This window comes from Nanorana parkeri, unplaced genomic scaffold, assembly GCF_000935625.1.
Source record: "Nanorana parkeri isolate BGI_ZX_2015 unplaced genomic scaffold, ASM93562v1 scaffold2611, whole genome shotgun sequence".
NCBI classification, from domain to species: domain Eukaryota; kingdom Metazoa; phylum Chordata; class Amphibia; order Anura; family Dicroglossidae; genus Nanorana; species Nanorana parkeri.
The window spans coordinates 47,125-59,607 of record NW_017308879.1 but is presented as its reverse complement, the minus strand read 5'-3'; the positions used below and the strand labels follow the sequence as shown (position 1 = coordinate 59,607).

General features: G+C 42.8%; 1 protein-coding gene across 1 annotated transcript in view; it reads right to left on the bottom strand.

The window, feature by feature from the left end:
• ITK (IL2 inducible T-cell kinase) overlaps positions 1-11,138 on the bottom strand; it is a 37,821-nt gene extending 26,683 nt beyond the window's left edge. Inside the window, exons 1-4 of the mRNA XM_018573916.1 lie at positions 11,001-11,138; positions 5,542-5,646; positions 4,087-4,168; positions 1,111-1,239 (exon numbers count right to left, since the gene is read on the bottom strand). Coding sequence (XP_018429418.1) covers positions 1,111-1,239; positions 4,087-4,168; positions 5,542-5,646; positions 11,001-11,138 — 454 coding nt within the window. The remainder of the gene's footprint in view (positions 1-1,110; positions 1,240-4,086; positions 4,169-5,541; positions 5,647-11,000) is intronic.
• Positions 11,139-12,483: the final 1,345 nt, after the last annotated feature.

Here is a 12,483-nt window from a genome sequence, read left to right as displayed (position 1 = left end):
CTAACTCTTACCCCACTCTATTTAAACTAATAAATATTTTTGGCAAGAGGGCCTTAGAATCGCACACTGCTAAAGTTGGGAAACATTGTATAAAACAGCAATTCTAGAAGCCCAGTTGGCAAATGGGGCACACAAGGCTGATGTGCATGGCTTAGACTTAGGGGTCTATTTATAATTTTTTTTACATAACAGTCACACAGCTTTCACCCAGGATTCACACATTTTGCAAATGAAATCCAATTAGAAAATGTGTGCTTCTTGGGTAAAAGTTGTATTAGGCCCCATTCACACTGAGCGACATGGATATTGCGCGTTTTTAGTGCTGAGGGGCTTTGAGCTACATTGCGCGATAGTGAGCGACAGTGCACATTTTATCGCGCTACATAGCGCATTTTTGGGTTGATCTGCGTCGCTGCTACATTGGGCTGTAACCAATCAACAGCAATCTTGATATGACATCATTCTTTCCTTCCATTTTGCAGTGCAAAAGTGACCCTTTTGTAGTGCGATATATCGCGTGACAAAGTGGTGCAATATCGCCGGAAATGAGCGATTTCGCGCGACACCATAGAGTCTGTTGGAGCTGATGCGTGCGACATCCACGGAAAAAAGGGTCATGTACGAGCGACAAGCATGAGCGACGAGCTACGGGCGACATTGAGCTGTGAGATGTGAACAGCTCCATTGAAATCCATTGGACAAGCTACATAGAGCGATATCGCGCGGAATTTGCGCGATAAACCACTCGGTGTGAACGGGGCCTGAGAGTTGAGTAAAAACATTTATAAATAGACTCTTTGAAGTGTATGTTTATCTTGAATAATTTCTATTGAGTTCTGAAGATGAAAGGACTAGAACTCCTCCTACCACTTTGCCATTCAGGGAAAAGCGAGAGTGTCTGTGAAACTGATATTTGGCATCACAATTTTATCCGAAGTTTTCCTGCATAATATGTTGAGAAAAAGCCAATATCTATCATGAGTGATAAGTGACTCTCGAGAAATCCACTCTACCAGTGATCGGGTGGGTCAGATGCCGAAAAAAACTGTTACGACAATAATCACTGTATTCAAATTAGACAGCACAATCTACATAGAAGGTGGTACTTACAGCCAATGCTGGGGTCGTATAAAGAGCACCCCGCTGCCATCTTCTCTGGTTGGCAGCAACATCTCCACCGACCCTCCACCCAGAAGTTGGGGTGGTACTTGGGAATGAGGCACTCATTGTTCTTGGTCACTGTACATGGAGAGAATGTTTATGTCAACCACAAGTTCTCTTTCTATTTCCGCAGTACAAGTATTGAAATGAATTTGCAACATGCAAAACTGTCAGTGAAGTACAGAAGATTCCAACAAAAGTCAGTGCCTCTGGCATCTTTTAATTAGAGGATAGCTGTACTTTGTAAACCCTTTACACCTGCAGTGAGTCTTCCTCCCACTACTTGTTTTGTCTAGGAGGGGTGATGAATATAGTCATGTACTTACCTTTTTCCTTGCTGCCTTGGCAGCCAGTGCTCTTCTCCACTGTTCCAAGATCTGGAATGTGGGTGGGCATTCTGCTGCTGGTCCTGCATTGTAAAAGATGATGCCAGGGAGCTGCGACCGGTCAGGCAGCAAAGGACAGAGACTTAAGGGGACTGGTCACACAAAAAAGGAGGATTATATCACCTTATTGATCATCCTTTAAACAAAATGAGCCATTAACCATTGCAATGGAGAGGGGACCCACCGCTAGGGTAAGGCTGGGTTCATACCTTGTGGTGCATTAACACACACCACGTTGACATGTCTTACTTTTGCGTGTTCATGTGTGTTGTGTTTGGGTGACTTATTTATTTGAATAAGCTTCCTAATGCACTAAAATGCATAAAAAAGGGTGCATGTGCTTTTTTTTTGAAAGGCAGTACACTACAACGCACAGTAGTACGCTACTATACATTGTGGTGCACTAAAGTGCACATGCATTGGCAAGATGCTCTGTGGTGCCATTAGGTATGGATTGCACCATAGCAACCCAACACGCAATGTGTGCATTTTCCCATGTTAATGTGCACATTCCCGCTGCACCCAGTTTTCTCCCCACTGGAGTTTAGCATACTAGTACAAAATCTGTCTGAAAAGGTATTTTAAAAATAGTTGTCTTGAGAGAAATGTTGAGGCTGTCATTGTGTTCCGCAAGAGCCAAAACTAAGAATTGCGGGGCAAAAAATTGCATGGCTATTCTACAAATCGTGATTAATCGCTTCCTCCCATTGAAATCAATGTTATAAAAAATCATGAGGGTTGCTCTTGATGCGACTGATTTGGAGCATGTGCTACTGTCCTGCAAGTGCTTAATACCTAATCGCGCAACTCATGTGTTGCAATGAAAGAGAAATGATTGCTTGTGATGTTAGTCACGTGATCACACAACTAACAATTGTCCTTGTTCTCCCAGCCCTAAAGTAGAACTGAAGAAAATTGAACAAATGTTCTGAAAACAAATTTTTTTCAAACAAAATGTTACTGATGTATGACGAGCTACAGTCTTAGGTTAGATGTGGGGATGGTAGTCATGGTGTCTGGTTCTTCCCTCTTCTTCATCAAACCAGGGCAATAGCAGCCTGTGTAGCATCTGTGTAGTCAGTTAGTCGTGAGCTGGGGCTTGGTGCAAACCCAGAATTCACCCAGGCCCGCACAAAACTATGCAACTAATTGGGCCAGGAGGGGAGTGTGCCAGTTACAGTTTTGTGTGGGCTTGTGTGAACTCCAGCCTCTGTACATCTCTGGTCAGAGGCAGGCAGGCACCTCTTCTACTACTGAAGACCGATGATCTAACATTAAAGTTCAGGCTTGTCACCCAGGGCCGTCCCTATCCTATATTATGCTGCCTGAGGATGTAGAGAGCGTGGGGATGGTGCTGCTGCTGATAGTGCTTCACTTTTAGGGGGCTTTGCTGATAGTGGTCATCCGGGGAGCGAATGCAGTGGGACAGGTGACTGTGTTAAAGCCGTGCTGTTAGCAGCTCTCTACTCAAGTCCTGCCCAGCTCATTGACATGAATGGTTGCCTGGAGCTTGGCGGGACAACAGTCAGAGCATCCCGCTCAGCTCCTTGGCAAGCAATGACCACCCTTCTGCTGCCGCCCAATAAGATGCAGCCTGCCTCATTATAGGGATGGTCCGATTATCACCCCTTGTCATGGCATCATCATGCCGTTATTGGAGATTTCAGCACCCTGCTTATGAACTGTTCTTTCAGCTGATGGGAAGCATCCACCTCACCAGGATGTAAGCGTTTGAAGAAGGAAGACATGGGACCTGGCTTATCATATGACCACGGATTCCGGTAAGTGCTTGGGGCATCTAGTTTAGTTTAATTTTTTTTAAATCTAATTGGGGGATTATCTAGACAAGACATACACAGCAAAAAAAAAAGTTGTGTAAACCCTTTCCTACTCTATCCCAGTGTTTTGTTTTGTTTTAACCTTTTTTCAGTCATGGCACTGTTTAAATGTAATGTTCCAAATCTTGAGATTCCTCCTCCTCTCGGACATTGGAGTCCCCACTGCATATCAGAAGCCCCCTTCACATCAAAGTCCTCCTTCACATCAGTGTCCCCCCTTTAGTGAAAATATGAAGGCACCCCTGACAAAGCCAGAAGGCACCCTTGTGAGCAAGTCTGCCGTTTGAATCCTGTGTACGGGTGGGAGCCCGCCTCCCACCCGTACACAGGATCCGAAACCCGTACTGTCCGGGTGAAAACCGTACGTGTGGCAACCCTACCCACCTCATGTCCTAGCTGGAGGATGTCCCCTACCTTACTGCCCCTGACCTGAGAAGCACAGTAATGATGTCTTAGGTTAGTTTGATCAGGTGTAGGGTTAGCAGGGGTTGGCAATAGGTTAAGGTTTAGAGGGTAAGGTTGGTGGTTAGGCTGGGGTTCAGGGTTACAGCTTAGGGTAAATTTCTGCCACACCAGAACATCATAAGCAAAATTAAGTATTTGTGCTAAATGTGTACTGGCGATTATTGTTAACTTATGTACTATTTGTTCTTGTGATTATTGTAGGATTTTTAACACTATCAGTCAGATCTGTTTCTTACCTTCTTTCAAAGCTAGCACCCACTGCTGCCGACTTTCTTTGTCTGGAGCGAAGATATACAGAAAATAATTCTCATGAAGGACCTATAAAAATACATCAAACTTTACATAACATTCTGAATTAAAGGCTTTTTAAACTTTCAGTTTAAATTAGCTAAATGCATTCTATGCACATCAAAATTAAAGGTGTTTAAAGTCTTGCACTTCATTATCTTTAGGAAGCAGCCACAGTCTATGTAGAAAAACCTGTCCACTGCCAGCATGCTGCTGAGAATGACCCTTGCTCTCTGTGTGGAAGCAGCGGTCTCTCTGCAGACATACTGTATGCCATACCCCCTTGCTTCCACATTGCCACTGACCACCAATGCAGGAGGGTTAAATAATAAGTCTCACCTTGTATTATTTGTAACATCTCACTCACCTAACTTTTAGGATGTATGTTACTTTTTATCCCATGTTTCTGTAAGCAATAGAAACTGATTTACAGACTTTGGTAGTTCACTCATCTTAATTCCTGACCACAATCTGTAGAGGAGACGGGCATCTCTTATATCACTGTCCCTGCATTTTCCAGACAGAAGCGACACAAGAGGGAGGGGGTGCACTCTCAGATGAATCAGTACAGGCACTATAACTGGAAGGTGATCCTTGTTTGGGATATTACAGAGACAGTATGATAAGAGTTGTCAGTGAAGAGTCTGTCTCTTTGGCAGAGAGAGATTGGGAATGAGGAGGAGAACCATGAACTGTCAAAATCTGTATCTCTGCTTCTCTTGCACAGAGAAGCATGGGATAAAAAGCAACATACACCAGCCTTTCCCAACTTTTTTTTTTTAGTTGTGGCCCCCTGTAAAAATATGCAAAATCTTGAAGCACCCCAGACTAAAATATCATAGGTTTTAAAAGGGACCCCATGCAAAAACACACAAAAAAATGTGTTTCTCCCTTCACATCAAATATTCACTCTGTGTATCAGTAGCCCCCCTTCACATCAGAGCTCCCCATTTACATCAGGAGCCATCTTCACAACAGTTTTCATTTTCCCTTTCACATCAGAGTCCCGATACCACAACATTTTGAGACACCCCTGTGGAGACAAGGGGGGTCCCCTGGTTGAGAAAGGCTGACATACACTGTGGGAGTTAGGTGACTGAGCTGTGAAAGATGAGACTTCTTATTTAAAGTTCACTCACACTTATCATCAATTGAGGGGTTAATTTTCACTACCACTGACCACCAATGCAAAGGAGTTGACACCAATACTCTGGGATTTTATGGCGACCATTGACACTAATGATGGAAATTATTATCACCCCGATGACACCAATGGCCTTTTTTAAATCCAGGTCCACTTTAACTTGATTATCTTTATATCTGGATATATAACTACATAGACATGCTGTAATATCTATCTTGTACTACACTGTAGGAGATAAAACGTGAAACAAAACAATTACCTGAAAGGCGTACTTGTTCTTGCAGGCAATGCTGACGTCAGTGGTGACAATCTCAACACATTTAATCCGAGCCACTTCAACAAAACCTTTGAGGCTCCGTACTTTCTGGAGACAGAGGATAATGTTAACTATGTTACTGCAGTTTCTTATTATTATATTACATTATTAAACCATGGCCATAGTTAGCAAGGGTTGGCAATAGGTTAAGGTTTAGAGGGTAAGGTTAGTGGTTAAGATGATAGATTACTCTCGGTTTAATTACTGCCACAACAAAATATAGGCAAATTAAGAATCTGTGCCAAATATATACTGTCACTCATTGGTAACTTATGTACTATCTGTTCTTGTGACTATTGTAGAGTTTACAAATACTATCGGCCAGGTCTGTTTCTTACCTTCTTTAAAAGCTAGCATCCACTGTTGTCAACTTACTTTGTCTAGAGGGAAGATATAAAGAAAATAATTCTTATGGAATTATCTTAAAGTTGTTCTAAATGACGCAGGATGTTACATCTAACGTTCAAATAGTTCTAGGTCAGTGACTCCGACAGTTTCAAAGCCTTTGTATTATCGCCAGGAAACTAGCATTTTCAATAGAAAATGTCAGCAATGGCAGCTTACAGATTTAATGGAAACTTAGTATAACTCTCCATTCAAGCCTACGGAGACACAGTGTGCATCGCTGAGCAGATTTTCCAATGGGATGTTATACAATTTTGATGTGACAGTGGAGAGGAAAAGCTTAATCTAAATAGTCATCGGAAAGTTCCCACTAATGCAACATATTTTAGGAAGTGATTGCATCTTCTGTGTTTAGTGACTAATATCACCATGGAAGGTTTGAGTGGTCTGTATGAGAGAACTGATTAAGTGTGAGAAAATGCAAGAGCCAAGGTTGCTTGGCATCTCCAGTCACACGGATGTAAGACTGCAGGGTCAAACCATCATAGTTTCACCAACTCACATGATGAGCTAACAGAAGTACTTTTGACAGGCACAACCCAATATGATTGTTCAATATGACCCTTGATTAGACTGTGTTGTGGAAAGTGGAAGAGAGGATTTTTTTTCACTGTCCACCAATGACCTGGAGGTAAAATGTAACTTTGCCCTATACAAGAAAAGTATAGGTTCCCTTTAAAGTAAAACTCAAACCAACACTTTTGTTTCAAGTTTTGGATATGGTGGGGAAGGTTAAGGTGGGTAAGGTGGGGAACACCTCTGTCATATGTTTATTAATGTATGTGTGCCTGTTGGACAGATCTAACCTTATTACTTGTTCTGGGGGCCGCTGGATTGCTCTAACCTCAATATTTTTCCTGGAGACCACTGGACAAATCTAACCTATTTGTCCTGGGAACCACCAGACAGAGCTAACCTCACTATTTGTCCTGGGGAACACTGGAGAGTTATAAACCCCACCCCCTATTTGCCCTAGGGACCACTGGATATATCTAACCTACTATCACGATACCGTGCACGGGTGTCCCAACACCACGTGCAGGAACTTATACAGGTGAACTGAATATGTGACCACACTGCAAACACCACAACAATCTTTGTAAATAATAGTTTTAATAGATATAGTAAACCACATAAACACAGGCAATCCCACCACCAGCCGCAAGAAACAAATAAGAACCACACTATATACAAACGGCAAGGGCCGGGAGCCGCAGATCGGGAGAACTCAGGCAGAAACTCAAGGCAGAAACAGGATACTGGAGGGTCAGGAGTCAGGGTCCAAGGCAGAAACAGGATACTGGTGACAGGAAACTGGTAACAGGATACTGGTAACAGGATATGGCAACAATACTGTGGCACAGGCCTTGCAACAGGGAGAGGCTAAATACCCTCCCAGAGCAGCACCAGGTGGCGACTAATTGCTGGCAGACACCTGCAGGCGAGCACTGGAACTGCAGGATCAGGTTCTAGCTCCACAGTGCCACCCGGAGGTGCTTTGGTCCTTGACACCTACCTAATTGTGCTAAGGATCACTGGACAGTGAGGACCTAACCTCACTATTTGTCCTGAGAACCACAGGACAGATTTAACCTCGCTATGGGTAGGAAAGAGGGAAAAAGGAGGGGGTTTAATTTGAGAAATTAGGAGAGTGAAGGTGTGTGGCGGGGAGGCAGGATGTGAAATCAAAACAGGAATGGTATGATGTTATAACTAGAATGATCAGGATCAAGAGTGGGATCCTTGGCTGTCCACATTGTAGAGTGATACACACGCACACACACATACTAACACATTTACATAGGTTGAACTTGATGGACCTGTGTCTTTATTCAACCTCAACAATTATGTAACTATGAATTCAGATGTGGAAGTATAAGACAACCAGCAGTATTCGGTTCTCCAAAATTTCTTATCTGGCAGAGGAAATGATGGTCAGATCTTTCATAGTTTTAATGTAATTTTTCCGGGAAAACATTTTTCACTAAGAGTGGATTAAGTTGTTTCGCATAGGGCTGGAATACAGGCCCAGGTGGTGTTTACCATGTGAATTATAAGTGAATGCTTATAGGATTGTAAAAGGATGTAATTTAGTTTAAGGAGGAAGAAGGCCAGCTATTTTTGGATTCGTATGTCCATAAACTTCTCAATGGTGGTGTGCACCTGGTCCGAAAAATGTCTTAGTTTAGGACGTGTGCAGAAAACGTGTATCAAATCTCCCACGACATGTCCACAGTGTCACCACTGCTCTAAAGAGTTTGAGAAAATGGAGTGTAGTTGGGTCCTGTACTACTGGGTGAGGATTTAGTACCCATCTATTGCTTATGGTTAATTTGATGGATAAGGTGAAAAGTTTGGTTTTCTCCTGAGGGGTAAAGTAGGCTTGTAGAAGGCATTCCCATTTGGATAGAAAAGGCAAAAGGAAAGTACCTGTCCCCCTGAAGGAGAAGCTTATAGCTGAAAGAGAGTTTGGCCGCATCGGAGCATGTACAAATGGTATCAAGGGCCACTTGAAACTCTTAGAGAGTGAATTCAAAAAGTGTGCAAGCTGTCTCCACCAAGAAACCAAGAGTGTTAGGTCTGGGTCTTTATAAACGTCGATGTATGAGGGCCAGCATGAGCAGTAAATCAACTGCCCTGGAAGTGTTGAACAATCTTCAATTGACTGTTTCTCTGCAATATAACAGCAATCGGTATTGTGGGCAGCGGGAGTGGGCAGCGGGAGTGGAAAGTATTAATTATCTCCATTGCATGGGCACATTATTTAGCAGTTTTGTTTTTTTATGGAAAATGTTGCTTTAAATTTTTTTTACTCAAGGCACCCTCTCTCACTTTCACAACATAAACACATATGCTTGGCATACTCATGGACCAGTCAGTGCTCTTATGCCTGTGGTTTAGCCTAAAGTGGGCCAAAGCCATCCATTGATAGTTTTCTAATCCACTTATTTCTGCTAGTTCAGGAAATATAAGGAAGTCATCTTATGGGTATTGGTCAGCCCATGCCAGCCAATACTTGTCAGGGGGAGAAGTGGCTTAAACTTTGTACAATTACTAGAATGTTCCACTATAAGCCAGTACCAGAGGTGTCTGCAAAAGGCCTCCACCACTAATCACAATTTTCTAAACTCGAACAGTGTCATAATTTGGCCATTGGGGTTTTACGTTCCCAGCAGCCATAATAAATGTAGATAATAGTAGAAATACCCTAGGTGTACGCATTGTATAAAAACAATTGTGAAATGTTTACAGGAGACACACATTAAATATATACATATACCCAGTGTATATATATATAAAAATTATTTCTCCTTTTAGGGTATTGGTTGGAGACAAGCAGAGCATTCATTTATGCCCCTTTGGTCAACTGTACTTCCAAAACCAAATTTACAGATACAAACTAATATTATGGAGCCATTTATTCCAAACTGCATACAGCTGTTTCAGGCTTGTTAGCCATCATCAATGGCTTCTATGAAGTAGTGCATAACCCAAGAGGTTATTGTAAGGTGGGCCAAAATGAATCAAAACATCCTCCACTGAACCAGAACAAAGCACAGTAGAGCCTTTTTGAGAACAGAAAGTATTTACATGTCTTATTCCAGCACAAATCCCCCAAATTAGGGAATTAGATGTGATTAGATAGTGTGTGGAGCTACAAAGTATTAGGACACCCCTCCAAATCATTGGATTCAGGTGTTCCGTGACATTTCCTTGCTACTAAATATTCCACGGTCAACTGTTAGTGGTATTATAACAAAGTGGAAGCAACTGGAACAACAGCAACTCAGCCACGAAGTGGTAGGCCACGTAAAATGACAGAGCGGGGTCAGTGCATGCGGAAGCGCACAGTGCGCAGAAGTCGCCAACTGTCTGCAGAGTCAATAGCTACAAACCTCCAAACTTTGTGTGGTCTTCAGATTGGCACAGCAACAGTGCGTAGAGAGCTTCATGGAATGGGTTTCCATGGTCGTGCAGCTGCATCCAAGCCTTACATCACCAAGTGCAATGCAAAGCGTCAGATGTAGTTGTGTAAAGCACGCCGCCACTGGACTCTAGAGAAGTGCAGATGTGTTCACTGGAGTGACGAATTACGTTTCTCTGTCTGGCAATCCAATGGACGTGTCTGGGTAAGCGATTGCCAGGAGAACGGTACTTGCCTGACTGCATTGTGCCAAGTGTAACGTTTGGTGAAGGGGGGATTATGGGGTGGGGTTGTTTTTCAGGGGTCTGGCTTGGCCCCTTAGTTCCAGTGAAGGGAACTCTTAAGACATCAGCATACCAAGACATTTTGGACAATTTCATGCTCCCAACTTTGTGGGAACAGTTTGGGGATGGCCCCTTCTTGTTCCAACATGACTGCGCACCATTGCACAAAGCAAGGTCCATAAAGACATGGATGAGCGAGTTTGGGGTGGAGGAACTTGACGACCCTGCACAAAGTCCTGACTTCAACCCAAAAGAACACCTTTGGGATGAATTAGAGCAGAGACTGTGAGCCAGGCCTTCTCGTCCAACATCAGTACCTGACCTCACAAATGCGCATCTGGAAGAATGGTCAAACATTCCCATAGACACACTCCTAAACCTTGTGGACTGGGATGCCATTAAAGTTCATGTGCGTGTAAAGGCAGGCGTCCCAATACTTCTGGCAATATAGTGTATTTACATAATATCTGAAATGCCTCTTTGGCAAACTATACATCCAGTGATTTTTTGAAATAATGGATATATTTAAACACAGCCAACCACATAAAAAGTTATTCTGAGAATTATAAGAGGTATAGGAAAGGAGAACCCAAACATTGCCTCTGACAGCTTTGGGCAAAACAGACACATTCTTCCAGTATTTTTGTAGTATAGATATAGAGAGGAAACATGTGCTATAAACACATTTTTAATTTACATTATTATCAATAGATAAATACTTATGATGGATGCACATCTAAATTGGCAGCTATATCCCTATGGGCAACCAGTATGACTTATTTACTCACCCCATTTCGGTGTTCATAGTAGTTGAGTGAGCTTGGAGTAAGGATGAAGACCCGTGACTTGAAGTTGGCTGGAGAAGTTCTTCTTTTTTGCTGAGATCTCTTGATGAGCACCTGTCGCAATATGACTGAATGATTCATCTGATACATCAGTCTATGTTCCGCAGAGTCAACAGGGGGCCATGAGCTAATCGTATGTCCATTGGTATCCATTTAAAACAACAAAGTATTAAATCCCAGGACAGCCATGCAGGTGACTGCACAAACATTGGACATCCTGAGCTCTGTGAGAAATAGTTTTAGCGAAAGGGGGTCTGGAAGAAACATAGACAGTGGAGGAGGAGCTCATAAAATGTTATCGGCAGATCTATGAGCAGAGTCAAGGTGTTAAACATGAGTTCTGAGACCTCAAGCTATAACCACATCCTTCTTCTCACTGAGCTGCTGAAATGTAGGTTTGTCATGAGTAACAAATATGCTTCCTACTGAAAGGTAATGCATTCCTCCTACTTAATGTACTGTACAGGCAGTCCCCGAGTTACATATATCCGACTTACATATGACTCCTACTTACAAATGGAGGCTCGGAGGCTATTACTGTACAGCAGGGGTAGTTGTAATGCTACCGCACTCATGCCAAGTAGTGCCCACCTTTTTGGGTTTGGTTCGTAGTACTGTACGTACATTACCGGAAGTTGGCTCTTGTTAGACGTGCAGACATGAGTTGCCCAACTCTTCTTCCGGGTCACTGTGAGATTTCTACTGCTTGCTGTCTGTATCCTCATTAGAAAGATTTAATCTCACTTCCTGTCCTTGAGACAACAGGAATGAAAGGAAATCTTCCCCTAGGAAGGGATAGAAAAAGGTGTCTCCACTGAAGCTTTATCACCAATCCTTGTTTCCACGACAACCCAACATTTTCAAAATCCAATTGTCACAGGGACAGAAAGTGAGGTGAAAGCTTCTGAACAGGGGCACACACAGCAGAACAAACGTTACAGGGGGTTAACCCTTCCCTATGCTATCCAAAACAAGAAACAATTTACCTGTTCCAACTTACATACAAATTCAACTTAAGAACAAACCTACAGTCCCTATCTTGTTCGTAACCTGGGGACCTGCCTGCCTGGGTTAATTGATTAGATTCAGAAATAGATTTTGCTTCAGGCTAAATGGGCCTATGCCTGTAGACAGCAGCGTCAATGGTGATCTTGCCTTATGTCCATTGGTATCCATTTAAAACAACAAAGTATTAAATCCCAGGACAGCCATGCAGGTGACTGCACAAACATTGGACATCCTGAGCTCTGTGAGAAATAGTTTTAGCGAAAGGGGGTCTGGAAGAAACATAGACAGTGGAGGAGGAGCTCATAAAATGTTATCGGCAGATCTATGAGCAGAGTCAAGGTGTTAAACATGAGTTCTGAGACCTCAAGCTATAACCACATCCTTCTTCTCACTGAGCTGCTGAAATGTAGGTTTGTCA